At 43.6% G+C, this 27,129-nt stretch overlaps 1 protein-coding gene across 1 annotated transcript in view; it reads right to left on the minus strand.

Annotated features, from left to right (window-relative positions):
* The window catches only part of SIK2 (salt inducible kinase 2), a 132,809-nt gene that overhangs the window by 6,297 nt on the left and 99,383 nt on the right, over window positions 1-27,129 (minus strand). The window contains exons 5-14 of the mRNA XM_018059798.1: window positions 21,674-21,798; window positions 21,123-21,246; window positions 19,566-19,786; window positions 17,661-17,813; window positions 10,818-10,982; window positions 4,534-4,762; window positions 3,754-4,038; window positions 3,454-3,617; window positions 2,375-2,488; window positions 841-932 (exon numbers count right to left, since the gene is read on the minus strand). Coding sequence (XP_017915287.1) covers window positions 841-932; window positions 2,375-2,488; window positions 3,454-3,617; window positions 3,754-4,038; window positions 4,534-4,762; window positions 10,818-10,982; window positions 17,661-17,813; window positions 19,566-19,786; window positions 21,123-21,246; window positions 21,674-21,798 — 1,672 coding nt within the window. The remainder of the gene's footprint in view (window positions 1-840; window positions 933-2,374; window positions 2,489-3,453; window positions 3,618-3,753; window positions 4,039-4,533; window positions 4,763-10,817; window positions 10,983-17,660; window positions 17,814-19,565; window positions 19,787-21,122; window positions 21,247-21,673; window positions 21,799-27,129) is intronic.

Below are 27,129 nucleotides of genomic sequence, written 5' to 3' on the forward strand. Positions count from 1 at the left end.
TAAATCCAGTATCAGTCATTAGCGTCCGTCCTCCCACTTCTCTCTTTCCCAAGGCAGGAAAAAAAAAAACAAAAAAACAAACAAAAAAAACGGGAGTAGGAACCAGTCATGTTTGGTTTCTTAAACCCAGTCTTATTTTTTGTCTCTCAATTCTGGCTGATCCCTCAGTGCTCAAGTGAACACAGTGAATTTCTTTTCTCTAAGACCCTTGGGTTTTTCCTCCCTTTGAAGCAAGGGGCACATTCTCCATCCTCGGGTTCTGAGGCGGGGGTGGGCCTCTGGAGGACCATGGATTGGGGGACATCTACCTTGCTCAGCTGGTAAAGAATCTGCCTGCAGTCTGGGAGATCTGGGTTCGATCCCTGGGCTGGGAAGATTCCCTGGAGAAGGGAATGACAACCCACTCCAGTACTCTGGCCTGGAGAATTCCATGGACTGTGTAGTCCATGGGGTCACAAAGAGTCGGACATGACTGAGCGACTTTTACTTTCACCTTGGCCGAGATGCTTCTACTAGGGAGGCTGGACAGCACCTATTACTACAAGGGAGGCTGGAGGCCTTCTTTCTAGTAAAACCCACTTAAACTGCATTAGCCCCCAGGTCCTGAATGCTTAGGTTTATTCACAGACCAGAGAGGAAACACCAGGAGAAAATGAAAACAAAGCAGGCTTAGGGCTGCTCTTCTCTGACAGGCCTATATTCCACGGACAGTGGAATATCCGTGTTAGCATATGGAAACCTGTTGTCCTGGTACAGGGAAATTTTAGAGGGAAGGACAACGCACCCAGCTGAAGTCAGCCACAAAGAAAGTGACCTCTCTGGCCGACCACCGTCTCTCACCTATGTTCTTGCAGCTGCTGTTCCAGGCTCCGTGGCGGTTCTTTGCAATAAAGCTGACAGGTGTTCTGGGCTTTTGACAGAAGGCTGGGCTTCTAGAAGAGCAGAAAAAATACAAGCATGACATGCTGTCATCTAGGACACAGTCATCAGCCTGTACTTCTGCCTGGAGGATGAACGCACGTGAGTCCTCCAGAAGCTGCAGGCTGCAGGGACTGACACTTGCTCACTGAGAGCCTGGGAGAGCGTTGGGTCAGCAGGCCTGGGGAGCCTTGGGTCAGCAGGCCTGGGAGAGCCTGGGAGAGCCTTGGGTCAGCAGGCCTGGGAGAGCCTTGGGTCAGCAGGCCTGGGAGAGCCTGGGAGAGCCTTGGGTCAGCAGGCCTGGGAGAGCCTGGGAGAGCCTTGGGTCAGCAGGCCTGGGAGAGCCTTGGGTCAGCAGGCCTGGGAGAGCCTGGGAGAGCCTTGGGTCAGCAGGCCTGGGAGAGCCTGGATCAGGAGGCCTGGGAGAGCACTGGGCCAGCAGGCCTGGGAGAGCCTGGGTCAGCAGGCCTGGGAGAGCCTTGGGTCAGCAGGCCTGGGAGAGCCTGGGTCAGGAGGCCTGGGAGAGCCTTGGGTCAGCAGGCCTGGGAGAGCCTGGGTCAGCAGGCCTGGGAGAGCACTGGGCCAGCAGGCCTGGGAGAGCCTTGGGTCAGCAGGCCTAGGAGAGCCTGGGAGAGCCCTGGGTCAGCAGGCCTGGGAGAGCCTGGGAGAGCCCTGGGTCAGCAGGCCTGGGAGAGCCTGGGTCAGCAGGCCTGGGAGAGCCTGGGTCAGCAGGCCTGGGCTGTCTCAGTTCCAACCTGCTTCAATTTCCTGTCTCTAAAGTCCTCCAGGACCAGGAGGTTCATGGAGACTAAGAACAATGAGAAAAGTGGAGTTAAATCTCTAGCAAAGGCACCTACTGAATGAGCAAATGATTCATTCTTTATGGGATCTAATATTTTCAGGCACGAACAGAGAGCTTATGGTACCTGTTTGCTAAGTATTAAGAGGCATAAGGGCTTCCTAGGTGGCACCAGCAGTGAAGAAACTGCCGGCCAATGCAGGAGAGACCGAAGAGATCCGGGTCGATCCCTGGGTCAGGAAGACCCCCTGGAGGAGGGCATGGCAACCCTCGCTAGCATTCTTGCCTGGAGAATCCCATGGACAGAGGAGTCTGGTGGTCCAGGGTCACAATGAGTCGTGACTGAAACGACTCAGCACGCACGCAAGAGGCGTAAAACAGAAGCAAAGAAGCCAGAGTTCCCTTCCCTGCTGCTCAGTGGCGGAACCCTTTCCAGGGGCCTGAGGACAAGCCTTTTTCTGCTGCCAAGATAGAGCATGAGGCTGAGTCTGAACATGTTTCTAGAAACTACAAATGCAGAGTCAGACCTGCTTGCCTATAAAGGAATTAAGCAGCTACCCAAAATAAATACCAAGCAAAATAGGTTCCTGCTGTGCAGAGAGGCAGAGTGGGGATGATCACGGTGAGCCCGAGCGACAAGGGGGAGGAGGATCCCACCTGGAGCCGGTGCTGTAGGTACTGGGCCTCCAGGCTGTGGCGCTGGGAGAGCTGCGGGTGTGCGCTGCCCCCGGGGAGCGCAGACACGCTCTTCTGCTGCGGAGGCGCTTCCTCCTGGGGAGCGAGGGGGAGGGGACACACTTTCAGTTTCCCACGTGGGAGAAAATTTCAAATCTGAGTGGAAGCACCTTGGCAAACGTCCAAGGGGAACTCCAACTCTGTTAAGACTTAATCCTCAAGGCTTTTACGTAACTAGTAGGCTGAGGGTCAATCACTTTGCAGAAGAGGAATATGAGCTTCCCCAGATGGCTTGGTGGTAAAGAATCCACCTGCCGATGCAGGAAATGTAGGTTTAGTCCCTGGGTCGGGAAGATCCCCTGGAGGAGGAAGTGGCAACCCACTCCAGTATTCTTGCCTGGAGAATCCCATGGACAGAGCAGCCTGGTGGGCTACAGCCCACGGGGTCACAAAGAGTCAGACCCGACTGAGCAACTGAACAACAGGACGAATGCGTGCTGATATGATCATCTAGTAAACGATGATCGAGTCACCAGCAGCTTATTCCCTTCATGTGGCATCAAATGCTCTAATACTCCTGATGTACTGAACATGGGCTCACATAAAATGAATTACATCAACAGCCATTCTTTTTGTACTTTTAGCACAAATAACTCACAATATTTAATGATGTGATATCACATCAAAAATAAATGGCCATAAGCTTCTCATTTATGTTATTACTGGTAATCTGTGTGTGTACGTGCATGTACACCTGCATGGTCGGGGGAGGGAGTTCCAGGGAGACTAAGAGGGAATCCATATAGAATCTGTGTGATGAGCTGAGCAGAGCGTGAGTGTCTAGGCTTCCATGTGGTACTGACCACCTGGGCCAGTGGGGGTGGGCCTACCCAGCCTGTCAGGCAAACAACAGCAACACAGAAAGCTTTCAGGCTGCGGGCTTTCCAAAGGGACGTGTCTGCTCCAGGAGGAGGAAATCCTCTGAATGAGATGACACACCTTCAGGACAGACTCATGCCTCGTTCTCACACAGCCACGGGGGCAGGGCCCAGAGCACCCACCTGCGGGCAACTGCTGGCCAGGTCCTGGAGCTGAGCGGCGGGAGAGGCCAGGCTGGGGTCTGCCTCTGGGCCCATCTGCTCATAGAGCAGCTGTACTTTGTTCAACTCTAGGATTCCTTTGGTTCTAGCCAGATTCTGAAGATGTTGTCTAAATGCTACAATTCCTGAAAGAAAGAACAGTGGCCAAACGGTTTAAATAAAATACAAGGCCTTTCAAGTGAGCACAGGTATGAAACCAACATGGCAATGGACCCCAGGGAGTCCTACAACAGAAGCGCCTAGGGCCCGCGGAGAGCGCACCTTGGGTGAGGGAGGTATCTGACGCCCGGCGGCCCTCTCTGAAGCTCACTGGAGACCTGTTGTGGGCCTCGCGCTTCTGGGCACTCAGGGCCTGCATGGCGGGGTTGGCAGGTCTCAGGCTCACGAAGGGAGACGTCATGCGGGGTGAGGGCGGGTTGGCTAACATCATGTCTTTGAGGGAAGGGTTGTCCTCAAGAAAGTGCAGGTCCCTCTGAACAGACCCCATATCATACTCAGAGTCCACACTGTCAAGGGAGGGGTTGTCACTCATGGAGAAAATTTTCCCTTGAAGAGAAAAAAACAAAACAAAACACCAAGATCACCACCAATAAACAGCATCTTCTTGGAACATGGAATACCAAGCATGGCCAGCGTGAGTTTCCACGAAGACCATGTCTTCAACCTCCAGCCAGAACGTCTTTTCAAAACTTTTTTACATGTCAACTGAATCAGCTTTGAATCTTGTGGGGGAAAACACTTCTAGAATTTGGGACCGTACGATCCTTGCCATTCCAGAAGAGCCAGAGTCCTTGATGCATTACGTAGCTCTCGGATGAGTCCTGGGAGTTGGGAGTGGGGGGTGGGGGGACACTCACAGACATTCCAGTTTAATCTCTGTGAGTTGCTGAGCAGGCCTAATCTCACCTCCTGCTGAATGCTGTCCACAAAGGAATAGGGGACAAACAACATTCCAGGAACTGGCTGGTATCATGACTGTCTCTTGCAGCAGACGACACAGATGCTGCAGAGACTCAGCCCGGTGCTTGCTAGAAATCATACCTGAACCAGGCACCACAACCAGCTGATTGGTCACTTCCGACAGTGTGTGCCGCCTCTGCCCGCCTCGTGTGGACTGGAAGGCGTCGAAGGCCTGACTGGGCTCTTCCTCGGCTTCGCCTTCAGTCTCCAGCCCTTCATCGATGGAGGTTTCCATCATGTTGCTTGGCAGGGACTGGCACCCCTTCCTCGCCAGGACGGGAGGCACAGGGTCCAGGAGACAGCCATTTACCTAAATGTCAGGGGCAGAGGGACGTGAGAGGAACCATCAGTTGCTGCGACATTTGAAAAATCCACAAAGGCAAAAATGTCAAGAGACCTGAGGCCAATCAGAAATTAAGTAAAATATTAAAAATGTCCATATTTGTTACCAATGATAACTGTGTAGACTAGACGTTACGGCAAGTCAACGGCAGCACCAAGAGACACAAGCCCGTTATGTCCCAAACCGGCGCTGCCTCCCAGGTTTCTCTGAGTCATCGTTATTACAATAAACAATTTTTTTAGTGGTTTCCAGATGAATAGGGCATATTAGCTTGAAGCCTACCAGTTATTATTATTTTTAAGAAGGGAAATGAAGAGGGGGAAAATGAGATTAAAAAACATCCTACTGCATGGCTTATTGGTAAGAAAAGAGGAGTCATCAGCATTCTTCTAATTTCCAACCACAAAACATACAAGAAGGCTCCAGATATATATGTTTATAATCTAAGTACCTGCACATTTGATTTAGTCTTCACCTGGCTCTATGGATCCCAGGAATGGAAAAAAGAATTCTTTAAAGATGTACATAACACAAAAAGGAGTGAAAAAAAAAAAAAAACCCAAATGGCAACCGGCCAAAGCCTTCCATTATAGAATAACAAATGACTCACAGGCCCGGAATTCCAGCAGAGGTTAACTAGCACCAAGGCTCCAAATTCTCTTTCCCCCAGCAATATACCCGGTATCCACACTTCCTACCCCAAGGGGAAGAGCTCGGCACAGCTCCTAAGTGAGAACTCGCCCTGCCCCTGCAGTTGCCAAGCAAACCACCTCAACGCGGGCAGGAACGGCACACAGAGGGGAGTTGTGGTTTCAGTTCTGGCTGTAAAAGCCCCAGTGAGGAGGCAATTATTTACCTCATTACCTTAACCATTCCCCTGTGGACACCAATCCAGCTTTCTCCTGTGAATAGCTGCTCAGGAGCAGCCAGGCGCGACACTGCGTTCCCAGCAGCACTTTCACCTGGAATACACCCGAGAGAGCTATTGTTCCCTCTGGAAGTAGGAGAGGCTCATGTATGTGAGAGGGGACATGGAATTGACCGTGCCAGACGCAGGCAACTCTCCTCTTATGGCAACCACTCTGGAGGCGCTGCGAGGCCCTTTATTTGGAGAGGGAGACTTGGGTGACTCAGATGGCTGTTTGCTTGGGGGAGGGGACAGTTATTCCATAAAAAACTGTTCTGGGGCTGGAGCCATTACTAGGATAAGGCGGCTAATGCACTACAAGGTTTTAAAGTGACAAGTGGTCGTTCAAAGTGAAGGATGACGGATGCTCTTTTCCTAGACCGAGACGGATCATGGCACCAGGAAACAACAGCTCTGAATGCTGGCCAGCAGCAGTCAGGCCCCCCTTCCCTCTTCCCCAGATGAGTGTTTCCTTTTGAGGACAGGACTTCAAAACACAGTGTGAGTGAAAGGTACATTTTCCAATAAAGAGCTTTTGCCTTTCCTTAAACTCGATCAATCACCTCACTTCTGATAAGAGACCTCACATGCAGTAGGCAGCATACACGTAGGAGTCAGATCCTCACAAACTCTACCCGTAACTAATAACACCCCTGAGCTTACCACAAATACAAGATTCTAGTACAGGAGATTGGTAGACTGTTACAGACTGAATGTTTGCATCTCCCCTTAAACTCACACTGAAGCCGTAACCCCAGGGTGACTGTATTTGGAGATGGAGTCTCTAGAGAAATGTAATTATATCAGGTCCTAAGGGTGGGGCCCTGATCTGGTAGGATTAGTGTCCTGACACAAAGAGACCCTAGAAAACTCTTTCTATATATATGAGAGCATAGAGGAAAGCCCATGGAAGGACATGAGAAGGCGGCCCTCTACCAGCCAGGAAGAGCCCTTACCAGAAATCATACTGGCCACAACCTTGATCCTGGACTTCCAGCCTCCAAGAACTATTACGAAAATAAATTTCTGTTGTCTAAGCCACCCAGCTTGTAGCATTTTGCATGGCAGCCTGTGCTAACACAGCAGACTAATGCATAGTACTAGCCAGTGAGTCTGGAGGCTGGAACATGCCTTATTTAATTCATATCTTAAGTGCCTGGCAAGTTTGGCATCTATTGAAGAGGATTAAATCTCAGCTCTTATTAGGAAAGTTGCTTAACTTCTATAAGGCTCATTTTTTTCCCACTTGTAAAATGAGAGTAAAGTTTTCCAGGAGGGATAACTAAAGCATTGTATATATTATCATCATTTCTTGACTGAAGATAATACTTTATAACAATAAAATTGTTTAAAGCATGAGAATAAAGCAACATTTTCTTTTAAAGCATTTTTACCATCTTGAGGCAAATTAAAATAAACAAATAACCAGGTAAGGGAGGAAAGAACTGGATAACCCCAATTCTGGAAATTTATCCTCAGGAAATAATCAAAGCTAGTCAAAAATTTAGACACAAGGATATTCATATCCCTGAAGCATATATAAGGCAGCAAAAAAAATTAAAGTACTTGGTGTCTAAAAATAGGCAAGTAGTTAAATAAGGGTACATCTAATATAAGGCAGTTGTTAAATATAACCCATGCTTTCAAAGATGATTTCATGGTATGGAAAAAAAAATGCCCATGATATTTTATGTAAAGGCAGGTTTGAAATTATATATAATAGAATAAGATTTTGTTTTAACAAGACTACCTACGTGCTGAGTCACCCTATACTCATCCACCCACCCATCCATCTATCTATCCATCTATAACATGCTCTAAGGAAACATGTCAAAAATGGGCTTACCTTTGTTTTGGGTAGGGGGATTATGAGTAAGTTAATTTTTTCCTTTATCCCTCTCTGAATTTTCTGTTTGTGATTCTGATTGATGTTTTTTCATTATAAATTAAAAAGTTCAAATTCAGAGTAATTTCTCCCCTTGACTAAGTCTTAGAGGTTAAAACTATTAAAGGTTTTTGATGATCCTTTTTAGCCTCTGCCTTTCGTGTGCTACCTTTATAATTAAAATATTTAAAATGTCAATAGAGGTGGAACAGCTCTACTTCACAGTTTCACAGTTTCCTTCCACTCTCCAGCTATGAAGATGGTAACTTGGAAAATTCTTTTATTATAACCTCTAATAAAATGTTAAAAGTATCTGTGGGTATATGTGTGTAAAGTCCGTTATCCCCCCAAAACTCTCAAAACAGAAAGACTAACCCTTCAGGCTTGCTCTGCCCCTGTATGGGCCTCTGTGCTTCCCGGGGGTCGTGGTGACTGCTCAGAGTTGGATGACTATCTCAGAAAGGTGCTATCTTTTGCAGCAATCCCAAACCCATGTTTCCACACAGACTCCCTGAAGGATTTTACTGACAGTTTTAAGGCAAAGTTGAAAACTTCCGGGAGGGAAAGAGAGATGAAACCTCTGAGAGGCACAGTGCCTGCCACCAACTGCGAGCAGAAATGACGGGGCAACACATCAGTTACTCGGCATCTTTGAGATGACGAACAGGCACTAGAGTGAGGGATGCGAAGCCAGACCAGCAACAAAGGGCCGGTATCTGTCGGAAGGTTTTGCGTGTGCGCTTATTTATGGGCCCAGAGAGAGAGGTGCTAGGGACGCAAGAGGCACAGAGAGCACCGCTGACATAGCTGAAATGCTCCACGAATAAGACAGCAGAAGGCTACGGCCTGGCCGGGCGCCAGGGTGGCCCTGTCAGTGTGGGTGGCCGGTTCCAGCGTGGCATTGCTCTTCCTACAAATGCAAATATGCCATCTAGCTTCTGTCTATATCTTTCACAAAATCATTCATTTCCTGTCTGTTTCCTGGTTACGGTAACAATCACAAGCTTTAAAAATAGCCTGCCCTATATAATACGGCAGACAGTGCCCAATCTGTGTTTCGGGCCTGATGCCCTTACAGCCAAGCTTTCAGCACACTGCATTTTAATTTTTTCAAGGGAATTAGATTTTAAAAATAAATGAATCACGTTGTCCCAATTTATGTCTAAATTTCCGGGTGGGAATGTAACAGCAGTTTATGAGGATCTGAACATGCTAGGCAACCGCAGGCAGAGGAAACAGACTGTCCACAGGAAGCGGCCTTGTCCTCCGGGACACAGACGCTAACTCCTCGTGGTCGGGAACCCAGCAGCCTAGCTTCAGGCTGCCTTGATTATGCTCTAGCTGAACTCATTACTTAACCTCCGAATCAGCTCTACCTCTGTTTCTGAAAATGGCATTCACCTTCCTGATCTGCAGGGCTCATAATGCTGTCCTTGGTTTGGACTTCTAACAGTCTATCAGTTTTATCTGTGCAATCTCATTTATACCATTGCCTCCTGTCCAGTTTCACGGGCACCATGTAGCGCAGTCTCTTATCAGTCTCCCCTGACACATGCTCTAGCCTTCCACTGTCCTTGACACCAGAATCTCTCCCACTCAAGGTAGGCTATGGACATTTCCTAGATTATTTCTGAAGTACAACATGGATCATGGTGCTTCCTTATCAAAAAATCTTCAGAAGTTGTTTCCTGGAGAAGTCCATCTGAGAAAAACTCTCCTGATAGCACTGAAACATGTCCCCATGCTGAGAGCCTCAGACTAGAGAGAGTCTATCCCTTGGCTTTGCCATTCAAGGCAGGCTATTTGTCTTTATTTTGTACGACTCCCCTTCATAGGCCCGCTCCCTCAGCCATGCTGAGCTCCGGCTCTGACCTGCAGGGACGGGGCTTTCCTGACATTTCCCCTCTGCTGAGAGAGCCAGCACACCCTCGTTGCCATCTATCCTGATTTTTGTCTCTTAATTCCCAGCTCTGACAGTTAAACCAAAGACATTACTGATCAAACTGGAACTGTCTCCTAGTCTTGCAGCATTTTGATTTTTGTCTCTCTAAGGGACCAGTTATGTATCAATTTATTCAGTTCTCGGCATCACTGCTGTTAGTTATGCATCATGTCTCTTCTGCTAGACTACAGGCTTTGAGGCAGAATTAATGTCTGAGTCATCTTTTTATTACCTAATGAGGCTAAAAGACAGGAAACCAATATTTATTGAGTATCTACAATTTGCCTAGACTCTCATACACATTCTCTAAATTAATCCTCATAACAGTCTCATAAAGTTGGTATCCTCGTTTTACAAGGGAGAATGTAAGTTCAAAGAAATCAGTCATTTTGTCCAAGTTCACACAGCCAGAGAAGAAATGAGTCTATTTTAAACATGCTCTAAGACCTGCCCATTAATGTGATCTTCAGTATATCACTTGATGCTAAGTATATAAAACAAATAAGAAGTGGAATAAATATCCACTGGGCTTCCCAGCTGGCTCAGTGCTAAAGAATCTATCTACCAAGCCTGAGACCAGGGTTTGATCCCTGGGTTGGGTAGATCCCCTGGAGAAGGAAATGGCATCCCACTCCACTATTCTTGCCTGGGAAATTCCATGGACAGAGAAGCCTGGCGGGCTACAGTCCAAGGGGTCACAAAGGAGTCAGGACATGACTTAGCAACTAAACAGCAACAAACATCCACGAAATGAGAGAAGCTATCATCGTCCATATACTAAAGGCCAACTTTATACAGCATACCAGAATAAACTTATCTCCTTTAGGTATGTTCAAACTGGACACAAAGAGATATTTAGTTTGAACAAAAAAGGCTCATCATTTTGTAGCTGCAGCGCATACAGAGGAAGGGCCATAGTAACAGGCAAAGCCCAAGTCAGCACAATAGTTACATTTTTGTTTTCAGAATTACAGTTGGCTTAAAAAAATTCAAAACCTATGAGGGATCTAGAACTTGTGAGAAGAGACTGGTTAAGGAAACAGAAGGAAGAAAGATTCTGAAAAGTACACGTGAGATCTGACGAGTTACATAATCGTGGTGCAGACAAGATGGAGAGGGGGCCGAGGTCCTCCCTGGACACGTTCCTCAGGTCTTCCGCACAAAAACAACACTCCTGAGTGCCTTGAAGAAATGACAAAGTTCAGCTAAGCCAAAGTACAACGTCTGCGGACCCAGCTGCCGGCTCCAGCCAACCTGCAAGCTCGGAGTCTCTCAAACACGTGCGTACCTTTGGAGTGTCGACACACTCTTCCTCCATGAACGCTGCCTCTGCCTGACAGCCAGACGCGGGAAACGCGAAGGTGTCCACGGTGGATGCCTGCGGGAGAAGGGCAGATCGCATCGCTCGCACGCTGGGTGAATGCACGGTCACTGGGAGCCCCACAGTCTGTGCCTGTAAATAGGGCAAGGATGGAAAGTTCAGGAACATTAATCCTCTCTCTATATATACATAAATGTACAAATCCCTTGAGATAAGACGATTCTTCCTGGTGCAATGAAAGGATAACCAGTGATTTGTTGGGAACTCCAGAAAAGGTGTGATGAAGTATGTACAGGTAGAGGTATCCGTCTGAAGCAGTCTCTGCCATCATTCTGAGACAGGCTGTACGGAAGTTCGTTCCTGTTCCACGGCGAGGTGCATAAGTTTCACAGTTATGACAAGAAAGCTACTCTTTTCAAGGAAGGTAAGGATGTTCTTTTTTTTCCAAATCAACAAACATGTATCATCCGTATCCTTAAATATATTACTCTGGAAAGATACAAAGAAGCATAGAACAGCCCCAGTCTCAAGGAGCAGGAGCTCAAAATGGAACTAGAGATAGATACGCACACAACTAACTGGAACACAAAGTACATTGCAATAAGGGCTATCTACCTGCATCTTTCTGTTTTTTGGTGGGGTGTGGGGTGAGATGGTACGTATTTCTTGGCAAGGATGTGTGTGAAGAGGAAGAAGAGAGAAGCAGCAGCTACTTGGCTGGGGCAGGAATTTCCTTCTCTGAAGGAGAGGTGCAGACTAAACACTGCCTGTTTGTCCAGCAGAAACAGAGGTGCTCACTGCTGAGCAAGTTACGTTCATAAAGTCAGCCTACTCTAGAAAGTCCATTCTCCATGTCTCCTCCATTAAACCCTCTAAGTAAACAAGTATTACAAACTCTTCCTTTGAAAAATCATTTAGAAGAGATTTTCCTTTATGACAATGGTACGGAATGACTGGGAAGATAACACTGTTGGGTAATCCTTTCCTCCCCATCTCTTTAAAACTGGCAGAGTAATTTCTTAGATCTCTTTTGAACATAACAGACATTGCAAAACATCGGAGGGAACAATCATCATACCAGTTTCTAAAAGGCAGAGGAATGGCCTATATTTTTTCTGCCATTATCACTCCAGGAGATACAGGATGGTGAGTTTTAAATTCAAACAAATGAAAAGGAACAGAATGGTATGGTGCTAGCTTTTCCTTTCCCAAGACCTGGGTTTGATTTCTGGCTCCATCACTTACTAATTGTGTGAACTTAATCAGTTACCTAAACTCTTTTAATCTTATTTTCTTCACCTCCTGAAAAGGGCATAATATCTACCACATAGTGAAGTTAGGATTGTAACAGGCAACGTGTCAAATTCTTCACTCAGTAATGTTGATTCCTCCTTTCTCCTTCTTTGTAAATTCTCAGATGATGACACAATTTAATATAGGAATTAGACTGCAAAATGAATATACACTTTTGTTCTAAGATACTACCTAACGGTTCTCAGTTAAAATTTCAGACTGATGGTTTTCAATAATGGGGAGTATGTTAGAAATATACTTTATCCTTGAATATACTTTGAATATAGAGTATGCTTTATATTCCAACATTAACATCATTAGATATACTGCATGAAATAAAGAATAAAATATAGCAATAGTAAAGTGTTGGTATTATATGGATGCTAAAAAAAAAAAAGAAAATGCACTATATACATTCTGAGCATGATAAAAAAATAGCTTTTCTTCTATCACTGCTCCTCAGGTCACTTTTGAAACTAAACATTTTTTCCCCCCTTTCCAGCATTACTAATCTAAATTAACTGTTTTAGCCACAATGTAAAATTTAAACTTCCTAATAAAGTCTATTTGATATATTCTCCCTGTTCTTATCATTGTCTTTTAAATCAAAGGATAAAGCTAAACTTTTGATTTCTGTTTCCTAAATTTACTTGACTGCTCCTTCTTATTAGGGCAAAGCATTACCTATAGACACTGAGCTGGAAATGAGACCCCAACATGACAACTAGGATAGGGTGTTCTTCTCACTTCCTGCCTCTTGTTAGCTGTGACTTTTTAAATGGCAGGATTGTGCTGGGCCAGGTCAAGCATAGCACATTTTTCTTGGCAACTTAAACATCCAACCTGGACTACAACAGCTTACCGTGAACTTGGTAAGGACAGAAATGTAACACATTTTATTGTGACAATCACTTCATAGGAAATACAATGACAGATTTAGAGGTCTGCTTTTTAGGATTCTTGGAATCATGGAATTAAATAAATCTTTTTGGTACAAGTTATAGTATAAGTATTCAAACAGCATGCCCAACACTAAGAAGTGAACTAAATAATATGCTATCATAATAAATAGATGGTTGATTAATATCTCAAGCAAGCAGATATTACCCGTTTCTTCAAGAGTGGCCATAAACACGATTGGCACATGAAAAGATTAATTATTAGAGAAATGCAAATGAAAACTACAAGGAGATGCCACTTCACACTGGTCAGAACTGGCTGTCATTAAAAAGTCTTCTCTGGTGGCTCAGACAGTAAAGAGCCTGCCTGCAATGCAGGAGACCAGGGTTTGATCCCTGGATCAGGACGATCCCTTGGAGAAGGAAATGGCAACCCACTCCAGTATTCTTGCCTGGAAATCCCATGGACAGAGGGGCCTGGTGGGCTACAGTCCATAACGTTGCAGAGTTGGACACGACTGAGTGACTAACACAAACAAAAAGTCTACAAATAAATGCTGGAGAGAGTGCAGAGAAAAAGGAATCGTCATATACTATTGGTGGGAGAGTAAGCTGGTGCAGCCACTATGGAGAACAGTGTGGAAGTTCCTCAGAAAACTAAAAATAGTATTACCATATGATCCCGCAATCCCACTTCTGGGTGTATATCCAAAAAAGAAAAAAAAAAAAAACAACTAAATTCAAAAAGATACACACACCTCTATGTTCACAGCAGCACCACATACAACAGCCAAGACATGGAGACATTCTAAATGTCCACTGACAGACAGCTGGATAAAGAAGATGTTACATACACACAGTGGAATACTACTCAGCCAGAAAAAGAGTGAAATAACGCCATGTGCAGCAACGTGGATGCAACTGGAGATTATCATGATAAAGTGAAGGAAGCTAGAAAGAGAAAGACAAACACCGTGTGACATCACTTATACGTGGAATCTAAAACACGGCACAAATGAAGCTATCTGGGAAACGGAGAGAGGCTCAGATGCACAGGACAGACTTGTGGTTATTACAGGAGAGGGGTTTGCAGGAGGGGTGGGCTGGGAGTGTGCAGACTGTAGATGCAAACTCTTACATTCAGAATGGATAAATAACAAGGGAACTAGGTTCAATATCCTAGGATAAACCACAATGGAAAGGAATATATGTGTATAACTGAGTCACTTTTCTGTATAGCAGAAATTAACAAAACATTGTAAGTCAATTATACTTTAATACAAATTTTTAAAAAGAGTGGTCATAAATAATGACCAGGTCCACTAACTGCAATGACTTTTTAGATCGCATATTTATTATCTTGAATCTCTTTCTGATTTTATGCTTTCCAGCACCATTAAAATGAAAATGCTTTCTCCTGTGGGAAAAAATCTTTAGTGCTCCTGAAGGACGGCTGAAAACTAGTAGAGAGAATTCAAAATAAAAAGGCATGTTTTTAAACAGTCAATTAGATGTCATGTTTCCTGTATAATATGTGGCAAATATAAGTACCCTCAATTCATCTAAAATGGGAATCTCACTGTTTTCTAAGTAGTAATCATGGGCTATTTATCACTACACCATAAATTCACAGAGACTGTTTTCTGGGCACCTATGAAACCAGGATGGGCTGGCACTGTGTCTGGCACATAAGTGTTCTATCTGAACAGAACCACTGGAATCAATTAACCAAGTTCATCTTTGTAGGAAACTTGTGAAGTAAGTAGGTACTGCTGTTTTCATTCTATAGTTAAGGACACTGGAGCTCAGAGATGCTGACTTGCTGACGTCACTCAGCTCGGTATGGAGCCCAAGCTCTGCCTGACTGTACCGCTCAAGTGACCTCTGCAATGGGATCCTGTGACCTCCACGGTTTCTATCACTCCATCAAGTAATACGCGATCTGCCACTTCTTTAAAAAGAGAGCAGAACATCAAAGAATTCAAGGGGATAGGCTCTACAAAACTTTAAGCATATTTATATTCACCAAAACAGAGAAATCTATTTTTTAACAAGTTCAACACTAAACATGAGAACGCAGTCTCATAGGAAAGGGAGAATTTCAACCTAGTGCCTGCTGCTCAGCACTCAGACAGGACTCATACTCTTTAGATACATTTCAAGTCACAGGAAATAGCTTTCTATGATAATTTAGGTCAATGTATACAATGAAAAGAACTCATGGGGTGCTCGGTAATAAAAAGTAATTATCAAACAGAAGAAGCTATGCTAATACATCTGAACCTCAAGCCAAATGAAATACAACTTGAGATCGAAGGAACTTGCGTCAAATTTAGCTGTGAAAAGGAAGTCATGTGCAATAACAGATGCGTGTGCTCGGAGGGGTCGTTTATGTAACCCTCACTTGTGTAGCATCTCAGAAGGACAGAGGCCTGGGAGGGCAGCTGCTCAGTGTGGGGCTTCCCTGTTTCTTATTTTCCTGCTGCAGCGTTCTCAAGAGGGAAGGGTCACCTCCGTTTCCCTATTGCTGCCCCAAATTTGGAATTCTCATTTTGTCCCTGCCTCTATCTTGAAGGCAATACTGCTCCACTTTGAAGGATTACAAGTGCTCAGAGATACTTCAACCCAAATATCTGGAACTTTGGTGATACATGATTTTACTCACGTTAGTCTCAATATTCACATTATTTGAGTTATTAAAGTATGTATAACAAAGCATATCATTTGCCTATTAAAATCAAGAAGATTTCAATTTCCTTGGGTTTCTTTTTCACATACTCTGGAGAAGTCAATGCAAGATTCTATTATAATTCTATAAATTTTGTAGGACTGCCAAACAAGAAATACAAAGTGAAACCTCTTTTGTTCTTACTCCCACTTTAAACACGGTACTCACAGAAGTCGATGGAAATCCTGAAAGATCGTGTGAATGATCTGTATAGGCCATCTCCCAGTTCTCCCAGTCTGAGCGCCAGCCTCTCTCTGGGGACCCAGGTCCATTCTTCCCCATCAGCTGAGTCGCCACCACTGTGACTCCCTCAGCCTTGGGCTCAACAATGGAGCCACCTCCCCTTGTCCCTTCCTCCCCTACATTATTTATTACTATGTGCTGAACAATTATTTACTAATTTAAATGTCGCAGCATCTTATAGTTATTCCCATTTTAAAGCTTGAGAAACCGAGGCACAGAAAGACCTCAGGTAACTTTTCTAAGGTGCACACTAGGAAATGGCAGAATCTGGGATGTGCTCCAGAGACCACCATGCTGGGCTGCCTCTCCAGACCAGGGCTGAGTTCAGCCAGGGCCCACCTGGGAGTGCTCCTTATGCTCGCCCTTCCTGCCTACTTCCACTGGCATCACGTTAGTTTGGTCTTCAGTATTTCTCATTAACTATAATCATCTAACAGCGTGCTCCAAATTTCTTCTCTCCCCTATCCAGTCTGTCCTTCACAATGTTAGCAGATTGCTTAGCTTAAAGTGCAATATAATTTTATCACTTTTTTTGCTTAATAGTCTTTAGCAGTTCCTCATTTCTTCCTGAATTATTAGTAAACTGAAGCTGAAGCACCAAATACTTCGGCCACCTGATGAGAAGAGCCGACTCATTAGAAAAGACCCTGATGCTGGGAAAGATTGAGGGCAGGAGGAGAAGGGGACGACAGAGGATGAGATGGTTGGATGGTATCACTGACTCAATGGATGTGAGTTTGAGCAAGCTCTGGGAGTTGGTGAAGGACAAGAAAGCCTGGAGTGCTGCAGTCCACGGGGTCGCAAAGAGTTGGACACGACTGAGTGACTGAACAACAACTCTGTCCTGTACGTTGGCATTCAATCCTTTCACAGCATGGCTTCAACTTAACCACTCCGACTCTTTCATTTCCCTATTCTTCAATTCAAGTGAATTAATCGGGACAAGTCTACACTGGCCCACTCCAGTACTTCTGCTCACACTGCTTCTGTCTACGTGTAATGCCTCTAGCTACTGCCTCTCCTGAACAGCTGTGAGGCTCTATCTTAAATGCCGTCTCTCCCACAAAGCCTTGCCCGATCAGATGTATCTCTCTCCCCTTTGCCCTTTTTCTAAAAAACGTTCTCTCTATCACACATCTACACACGTTCAAAATGATGACATTCATAGCATCTTCTAAATTTTGCCTTTTCATTATTTTTGAAGGATTGCTAGTCATGATGTTGTCTTATTTTGCTTTTATAATGTAATGACTCTGAGGGCACGTTTATACATCCTGAGGGTACGTTTTATACATCTTCCCTGTAGTGCCTAATAAGTGAAGCTTTCACAGTAAATCTGCAATAAAAATTTATTAAGTGAAATTGAATGTACAGACTAGTTACATTAATTCTCAACATAAATGAATGGTTTTAAAAAAGAGAGAGAAGCCTCTTAAAGAAAAAAAAACTGTCTGAAATAAAATTAAACCCTTACAAATAGGAAGATGGGAAAATGTTTGAGAACCTAGTAAATGACAGACAGAAACTTTACAGAGAAACAAGGTGGAGAGGATGAAATCCTAGCCCTTTGTACTACACCTCGGAAAACGTGTCAAACGTCTGACCAGGCATTCGCACCGATAAGACTATTGGCTAATAGGCTGTTACCTTGGCAACTGTTTGTTCGGCGATGGTGCTCGGCCGACGCTGGCGGGCATCAAGTCTCTGCTCCACAGGAAAACTGCTCCTGTGTGATTTCAGGCGCTCCACCAACAAGAAATAAATGGCAGCAAAGTGGTTATAGCTCTTGTTCTGCAAAGCCTGCAAGAGAAAACCAGTGCCAAAGGCAGAGAACCATAAAAACCAATTCAGTGATTTACACCTTTCTAAAAAAGGAGGGGAAAACACAACATTATAAATCAACTAATCTTCAATAAAATAAAAAACATAAGGGAATATATGTATACCTATGGCTGATTCATGTTGAGGTTTGACAGAAAACAACAAAATTCTGTAAAGCAATTATCCTTCAATAAAAAAATAAACTAATTAAAAAACAGAATGCAAGGCATCTGGCTAAAATAAGTAAATAAATAAATAAATAAGGGAGGGAAGATATCATGTGTTCTTAAAAAAAAAAAAGAGTAACAAGCAAAGTATGACTCAAAATGAAAGGTCTTCCAGAATTCAGAATAGAAGACAGATAACTTCATTAATTGTATAAAGGGTGATACCTCGGAATGACTTGACTGGTCCTTTTACATTAATTGGATCCATTTATTTTTCTGCATTCAGAGAAAACGGCATCACTGTCTCATGCAGACATTCCCCAGCGCTGTCACTGCGGTCCCATCTCATGGCTGTAACTAGGCTCTAAGGTTGGTTAGCAACCTGAGCCCACAGGCTCTAATTCCACAGCCTCGACACAAGCCCAAGCATTGCTAACCCTGAAGTCAATGATTAAAGTCTTTGGGGAAATTTCTGGTGATTATTTTGGGCTGGAGAATGACATTTGGACACTAGGTTGAGAGACGCTGTGTCTCCATTCTTAGGTAATTTTTTCCTCTTGTTTTTGCAGTCCCACCCTCGTGAAACCTTGAAAATAAAGTTGCTTCCCAATTTTTCACATCCCTGGCTGGCCAGCTCTCCAACGATGCTAATGGAAAAGAAAAACAGAGGCTCCTTTGGCCTCTAGTTCCACGTGACAGGCTGCATAGGTGCTGTGCAGGGCCGCTCGCATGCAGAGCACGGGCAGCAAACATCACAGGCCAAGGGAACTGTGCTCACAGCCGCCGTCACCGGCAAGGACACACAGGCCTCGCTGAGCACGTGATGCGCAAAGCAGCGCAGTGTGGTTTCACTTATGGCTGCAGCGAAGGAAAGGCGGCACAGGCCACAGGACTCTGTCTTCACCGGGGCGCGTTTCAAATTCTTGTTAGGCTTCATTCTTAAAAACACGGTTTTTGACTGCTGTGGAGGTATTAAAAATATGTATATCCTATGAATATGCCAACTATTAAAGGACAGAAAGAAAGCTCATGAGCAATTTCCCAGGTTCATGACCTTCTCAGATCTATGACCCATAAAACTTCCAAATCAGGAATCCACCTGTTGTTGCCTTCTGAGTTTCTTCAGCTCACAACTAAATCCCACTGGTTTTCCTAAACCTGATGTCTTCCCTTTTTCCTTCATGTTCAGCTCTTGCCTTGTTCTGTATCTGCACACTTATGTCCCATATAAACTAGCTTATTACCTATAAGAGTTTATGTTTCATCTTAGAAGAAACTTTCTACTTTTTATTTGTCAAGTTTCCATCACTGTCTTTCCTCAAACATACATAATGCTTCCTTTTGAATATTTTGGCCGATGGGGCAGAGGCAAGAATTTATATATTGATTAAAAGCAAACAGAAATAGAGTGTGATGAAATCTCCAGGGAACACTGAACTGCACGCCGAGGTGCTGGCTTGGCCAGAAGACCAGGATGACAAGTATGAGAATGAAATTTTAAGTTACTAAGTATTGATACAACCGAGTCCTGAAATGTCTTTAGTCATATCTCCAGTCCCTTTACCTCAACGGTTTTCTGTTGATCTATTCCAAGGCCGTGCATTAATCGCAGAACCTGCTCATTAAACTCCCCGATGGACGGCTCATTTTCTTGCCCTTGTGGGTAGAGAACAGGCCTCTGAACGGGAACTTCCACGAGCATCCACTTATGCTCCTTGATTTGTGCTATGGTCAGTCGTTTGGCCGGGTCCAGGACCAACATCCTTCGAATAAGGTGCTCACAATCTACAGAAAACACAGTGTTACAGAAGTCATGTGATTCTCCTTGCACTTCGGCGTATCTACCTGACTCTTGACTTTGTACAGTGGTGATAATCTTTGTATTCTCCACAGTGCCCACTGGAAAGCAAAAGGTCAAATGAGTAAATAAAACCTGAAGGCTATTTGTATTCGTCAAGTTCACACCATGAGTGCTGACACGTTAAATTAACCATCTCCGTGAATGAATACTTAAGAAAATCAGGGGGGTGTAGGTCTATTCAAATCTGTACTAAACAAACCCTTCTACTGAATTACTCAATTGAAAATATCTAGACACAGACTTAGATTTCCACTAAAGAAAGAGAGGAAAAAAAAAAGTCTTTTTCCTAGAACAAGCAAATAGTAATGGATCCTTCTGGTCACTTCTGAGGCTGATATACTAAGGTTGTGTGAGGCAAGAGCCCTCCAAGGGACTGTTGTTATTCTCCATATCAGTGCAGCTGAGATAAATGTAGGTGAAATAGCAGTTACTTCTGATGACACTAAGTAAATTGCACTGCTGCAATTCTGGGCACTTGCTTATCCTCTGAGCTGGTAGCACCCTCTTTACTACCCTGCATAAGCTCACCACGCTAAGAGGTCTATACAGATGAATTTAATTAATACCTCAACACCCCATTAGGAACTATTGTTATTTCCATTTTATAGAGTGAGGGAACTGAAGCACAGAAATATAACTTGCGAAGGTCAGACCGCCAGTAAGTGGTGGACTCAGGATTAAACCAGGTGGTCTGGCTCCAAAATCCACTTTCTTAAGTACTAGAACATTACTTCTGTTACTAGGAACTGGTAAGTTGAGGATGATAACAAAATCTAAACTGAGTGAACTTAACTGCTGCCTATGCAGCAACTCAATACAACACTGGAAGGGACTATAGCACTTCATCTTAATTCAGTTGTTTTGCTAGTTGGTTTTAAGTTTAAATAAAAAGCTTAATTTTGTAACCTCCCACCAGAAGATATGGAAAAATCCATTTCATACTTAGAGTGACATGGTTGTAAATCTGTATCTACAAAGTGCCTCTCAAAGGCTAAAATAAATACCTAGGACACTCACAGATGAGGGCAAATGGGAAGATTTACTGTTCTTAATCTGGGACACTTTCTGTTCCAGTTACAAGTAGGAAGGCTGGAATTTCTCTCACCTACGTGGAGGGGGTTGCTTATTTGTATGGCTTTCAAAGTGACTCGGTCACTTTATTTGGCACCCAAACTCTTAGAAAAAGAGAAGCCTTTCTTGAGGCATTCATTTGGAGAAAAAATTCTGTAAAGCACAGTTTTAAGATAAACAGGTTGTTACCTTCTGACATGAAATATGGAATCCGGAATCTTCCTTCTAAAACTCTCTGCCTCAAAATTGGAAGAGTTGGTCCATCAAAAGGTAGAGCTCCACAGACAAGGACGTAAAGAACCACTCCCATGCTCTGTGGAAGAAAATAAGGCTGTCATTTTTCTACTGAGAACTTTGAACGCGCTTTGTTTTCCTAAAATATCCTCAAGCTCTTAAAATTATATGGACTGAAAATTCCTGTTTGAATTCACTACTGTCTCAGAAAAAAAAAAAAAAAGCTGAAATGCTGACTATTGCAATAAAGCATCCTATAATAAATACCAAAAGAACTAAACTTAATCATTTTGATTACTAAACTTTAAATCACTGCTGATATTAGGATGATAACATCTTCCCCTAGAAATTCTTTCCTAGAATCTCTACTCAGACTAATTACAGGCCAGTGGACAGGAAAAGCATGAACTACTATCTATGTGTTAGGTACCAAGAGCTTCAAAATGGGCCAGAGTACCCAGTATTATCATGATAGATGCATTTAACACAGCAAAGCAAAGAAATACCCAAATATCCAGCTGTGGTCCTTCATACTGCTGCCCTTCAAAGACTTCTGGGGCTGCATAAGGGGGGCTGCCACACCACGTTGCCAGCAGTTCACCACTTTTAAAGAAATTTCCAAAACCGAAATCTAGTGGGATGGAAATAAACGTTACTTTCATCTATACTCTCAAACTATACTGAATTTCTCATACTAATTTTATAACATGCTGTATTGACAATACCACTACTAATTCATTCTGAGCATGGGGTGGCATGTAACTTGTGATGTTTCCTTAGCATTTAGCACAATGAATAGCAAATATTAAGCATTCAATAAATATTTCTTGAATGAATGTGTTAATGAATTAAGTTTTCTTCTCAAAGAGAATGAGTGAGAGGCTGGAAAAAAAGACTTCAAATCATTTATTTTTAAGGCTGAAAAGAAAAATTCCACTGATAAGGACAACCAGCTTGAATTTGATAATTTTAGAATTTCAGTGACTCCATGATTAAGAGCTCTTGAGCTTATACGGTCTCTAAAGAAAGAAACAAATGAGTAAAACTCTAAGATATTTACCTAAACACAACCAAGGGACTGGCTGCTCTCACAGCCATTACTCCAAGGTAGCAAGAGAACCTTTTAAGGCAACTGAGGACAGTGTTTCCTAAGTAACAACTCTGAAGTGTTGGCTCCCACATCCTGAATAGACAGATACTCATCTGAATAGCTCATTAACATGTGATGGCTCTGCGGCTAGACCACAGGCCACTTATCATCATTATCACTTATTTACTCATTTACGTAATGTGGTAGCATTATACTTCTCAACAGTTAATGGCCTTCCCCTTATGATATCAGTCATACCGAATCTGCAGCTTTGATATGTAGCATGCACTCTGGAAGCACTGTACTCAGAGGCCTTGAATACACGTGAAAGTTGCCACGGGAGACAAACGCAGTGAGCACTCTGGTGTAGATGCAAGCGTGTGCCCTTGTGCTAAGCCCTCACACAGCCTCATGTTCTCAGCAGAGGAGCAAACTACTGTTATTTTGTAAGTTACAGCCATACTGTCTTTATGCTGCAACAGACTCCTGACTGAGGGACATGCCTCAGTGATGAGAACTGGCTCTCCTCTGGCCAGCGTCTGCGCTGCATGGAGGGTGAGCTTTCAGAGGTGCCTCCAGGGGGCTGGAGCAAGTCTCCTGCACCAGACTGACTGTGGAACACAGGCTCGGTCTTCCTGAGCCTCCAGCCCCATAGCTGTAACACAGAAACATGTGTAGCCAGCAGGCTGCCGTGCAGATCCAGCAAGTTAACAGAAACTCACGCTCTACTCACACCTTGAGACTATGGCGCATGTCTCTACTTATTTTTACGTTGGGCTGTGCTGGATCTCTGATGTTGTGCTTGGGCTTTCTCTAGTTGTGGGGAGGGGGTCTACTCTTTAGTTGCGGTGCCTGGGTTTCTCACTGCGGTTACTTTTCTCTTACTGCAGAGCACAGGCTCCTGGGCATGCGGCTTCAGTAGCTGTCTAGTAATTAAAGTTATTTAACTTCCCTGAACCTTCCTTTCTGTACCTATAAGTGTGGGGATAATTTGCCTACCCAGATAGGATGCTATGAGGAGTAAATCAGATTAAGAATGCAAGATTCTTGATTCCTGGAGCACAGGAGATGTGAAGTGTCAGCTCCCTTCTCCGTAAGTGAAGCCATCATTACCAATGACTGCCCTTCACAGAAATGGGTCCTGAGAAAGTACACTGGAAGGGTAAACAAGGTGTGGAGAGGGACTTTCCTGGTGGTCCAATGGCTAAGACTCCAGGCTCCCAGTGCATGGGGCCTGGGTTCAATCCCTGGTCGGAGAACTGGATTCTGCATGATGCAACTGAAAGACTCCGTGTGCTGCAGTGAAGACAGAAGATTCCACATGCCTCAACTGAGACTTGGCACAATCAAATAAATAAGGAAACAAATAAATACTAGAAAGAAAAAGAGCCATGGAGAAGCTTAAGAGTTCAGAAGAGAAAAGATGGTACACATAGGGAGAGGGATGCTGTGTCTAAACCTGGAGGAACAGTGGTGTGGCCCATCCTTGGTGTCCAAAAACGCAAGGCAATGAGACCGCTGCCCTCCATCACGTGCCTGCAGTTCAGTCCTACACTTTGCTTCCCAAACTGACTCTCAGCCCCACTCTAAACCTAACAATTTACACCCCATCACAATCCGTGTGTTCATATTGACAGGTGTTTCTTACTTTCTAAAAAACTACACTCAAACTAGCCAAAGACAAGATGGTCAAACAATATCTAAAGAGGAATATGTTAATTTCAGTCACATGGAGAAGCACAAGAAGCTCTGGGATGTGTGTTTGGAGATCCTGAAATAGGTCCAATAATTGCTGTCCTTTCAACCATAATCACAGGATGAGTTTCAGCACATGTAAGTTGAGGATACTCTCCAAATAGCACTGTAACATTTTAATGTCTCAAAGAGCCATTCTCAATCCCTTCAATCTGAAACCCTTCCCCCCACATCCCGCCCCGACTCCTGTAAAGAGGGACTTGGCTGGGACGCCACTCCTCTCAGCACCCTCACTGGACGCTTCATTAGCAGGAAGACAGAAAAACTAGGAGAGCACCACGGTGCCTATGGTGGCCTAGACTCAACCTCGGCTGTACCCATCTGGGACAAAGAAAGCCGCCTGCTACCTTAGAAGAAGAGGGGTACTACCCAGATGTTACCTCTATTTCCTGTAGGTAGCTGAAGAAAATAGGAACTTGAGCCTGCAGGCACATTCAAAGAAGCACTGCAACACTATTAGGTGCATTAGAATTATTATAATAGCATTTAGGTAGATGTTGTCTATAACGCTGTCAAAGGATTAAATATTTTATTTGTAATCATGCAATCTATGGGTTAAGGAAGGCTTTGGAGTCAGGCAAATCTTGGGTTTTCCGCTTAGCTGTGTGATCTTGGGCAAATTACTTGATTTCTCAGAGCCTTGGTTTCCTCACTTGCAAAATAGAGACAATGTCTACGCTCCACAAAGTGATTATGAGCAATATATAATGAGTATATGTAGATATGTACACTTAAAGTAGATAATATATAATGCTTTAGGTATGCTATCGAAACACAGCAGGTGCTCAATAAACAGTAGCTGCTAAGTAAGCTACTCAATTCGAGGGAAGAACAGCAATTCTTTCTGTTTTACTTATCTGTCTTCCTTATCAGACTAGACTCCTTGAGAGTGCAGAAGGGGGACTGTAACCCCAGACTCAGCACATTGACAGCCGTTCAGTGAAGGATTGCTGAATGAATATGTTGTCATCATCTCTTTTAAAAGTGCCAGAAGCTGATCTAAGCTTTCCTAAGATGATTTCTTCTTAATAACTCCATGAGGTATCCTTATTCTAGGAGGAAGTGAGGGTAGGATGTTAAGGACCTTGCTAGAAACTATACTAAGCTGCAGACTTGCAAGAGGAACCAAATCTGACTACAGAACATTCACTGTTAACCACCTTTATGTCCTTCTCTGGCCCAGTGATATGTAGCTATTTTTTGAACAAGTTAATAATTATCAGGTTTAAGAAGTGGCAATGGGAAGACACTTAAAAGTCTTTTTATTTCTTACTGGAATCTGGACAACTTGCTTTGTTCACAGTCTGCAGCTTTCTGCTTAAAGGCATATAGTGAAATAAGGGGTGAGCAAGAGGGATGAAATATGAAACAGTAGAGCTATGCAGGATTTTTTATCGTTATTTATTCATATGGAATGGGTTAATGTTTCAGCACATCAAATTCTTTCCTTCATCAAACATCTGAGTGCATACATGTGTCAACCATTCTACAAACAAAGACAGATAGTCTCCCAACAATAGCGAAAAATCAAAGACCCCACATTATTACCTGACTTTTGAAAAGCATCAACAGTAATGTGGGCATTCCTCTCTAAACCAGACCCAGACCCAACCCCTGTCCTGCTGGAAAGGAAACCTCCTTTTAGTTTAATGCCTAGTTTAATGTGTTCTCTGATGCTCCGATCTGCAAGTGAATACCTCAAAGATGGCTGCTATTTCCTCAGACACCTTTTTTGACTCTTGTTTCTCTGTCATAGAAAGTATGCCATGTTATGATGGATTCATTTTGATATTATTTAACTTTTAATTCTGAAATAAATTTAGATTTACTGAAGAGTGGCCACAAAAAAGAAAGAACTCCCTCTGTCCTTCACGCAACTCCCTCCTCTAGTATTAAGATTTCATATGACTGTAAATAATCAAAACCAAGGAGAACACCGATGCAACACTGTTAATTAAAACATGGACTTCATTAAGATTTCTCCAGTGGTTTCACTAATGTCCCGTCTCAATGCAGGATTCCACATTGCACTTAGTTGTCATGACTTCTTTGTTGCTGTTTAGTTGCTAAGTCGTGTCTGACTCTGCCCATGGACTGTAGTCCACCAGGCTTGGTCTTCTCTAATTTGCAACATCTCCTCAGACTTTCCTTGTCTGTCTTGACTGTGACCAGGGCAGGTCACATATTTTGTGGACTGTCTCTCAGTCTGGGTTTGCCAGGTGTTTTCTCATGATTAGATTAAGATGATTACTTTTGGAGAAGAACATCACAGAAATGATGTATTCTTCTCAGGGCCTCATATCAGGGGGAGTGGGTATTACGCCTTAATTACAGGTGGTGTTAATCTTGATCTCTTGATTAAGGTGGTATCTGCTGGGTTACTCCATTATAAAATTATTTTTCTCTTTGAAATTAATAAATAATTTAGAGAAGATACATTGGCACTATATATACCCTTTTCTCCTTAAACTTTCACCTATTAGTTTAGCACTCATTGGCAGATCTTGACTGTAGCAATGATCACTGTGGTGGTCTAATGGGAAGCTTTTATTTCCTGTTCTTTCTACAGTATTAATTACAACTTTTCAAGAGTTGTCCCTTCTTCCCCTTTATTTATTGGTTAGATAATTTCTTTATTTTTTCCAACACTGTCATATTATGTTTATCATAAGTATTTATTTTATTCTTTGGATTATAATTCAATACTGAAAGAAGAAAGTGAAAGTTTAATAGCTCAGTCATGTTCAACTCTTTGCAACCTCATGGACTGTAGCCTGCCAGGCTCCTCTGTCCATGAAATTCTCCAGGCAAGAATACTGGAGTGGATTACCATTCTCTTCTCCAGGGGATCTTCCCAATCCAGGGATCGAACCTGGGTCTCCCACATGGCAGGCAGATTCTTGACCATCTGAGACACCTTCTGATGCTTAAATAGTTCCAGCTTTGGCCACTAGGAGATAATTCAGGTTGGCTCCTGTATCCTTTCAACATGCCCCCATCTTTTAAAAATTTCTTTTTATTTTAAATATTTCCTTATCTTTTGGTACCAGAAGATGTAGCAGGCTCATCTTGTACTTTCCTGTCCCATCCCGGGAATCAACCACTTTTCCAAGGAGC

The sequence above is a fragment of the Capra hircus genome, chromosome 15, assembly GCF_001704415.2.
Source record: "Capra hircus breed San Clemente chromosome 15, ASM170441v1, whole genome shotgun sequence".
Classification (NCBI taxonomy): domain Eukaryota; kingdom Metazoa; phylum Chordata; class Mammalia; order Artiodactyla; family Bovidae; genus Capra; species Capra hircus.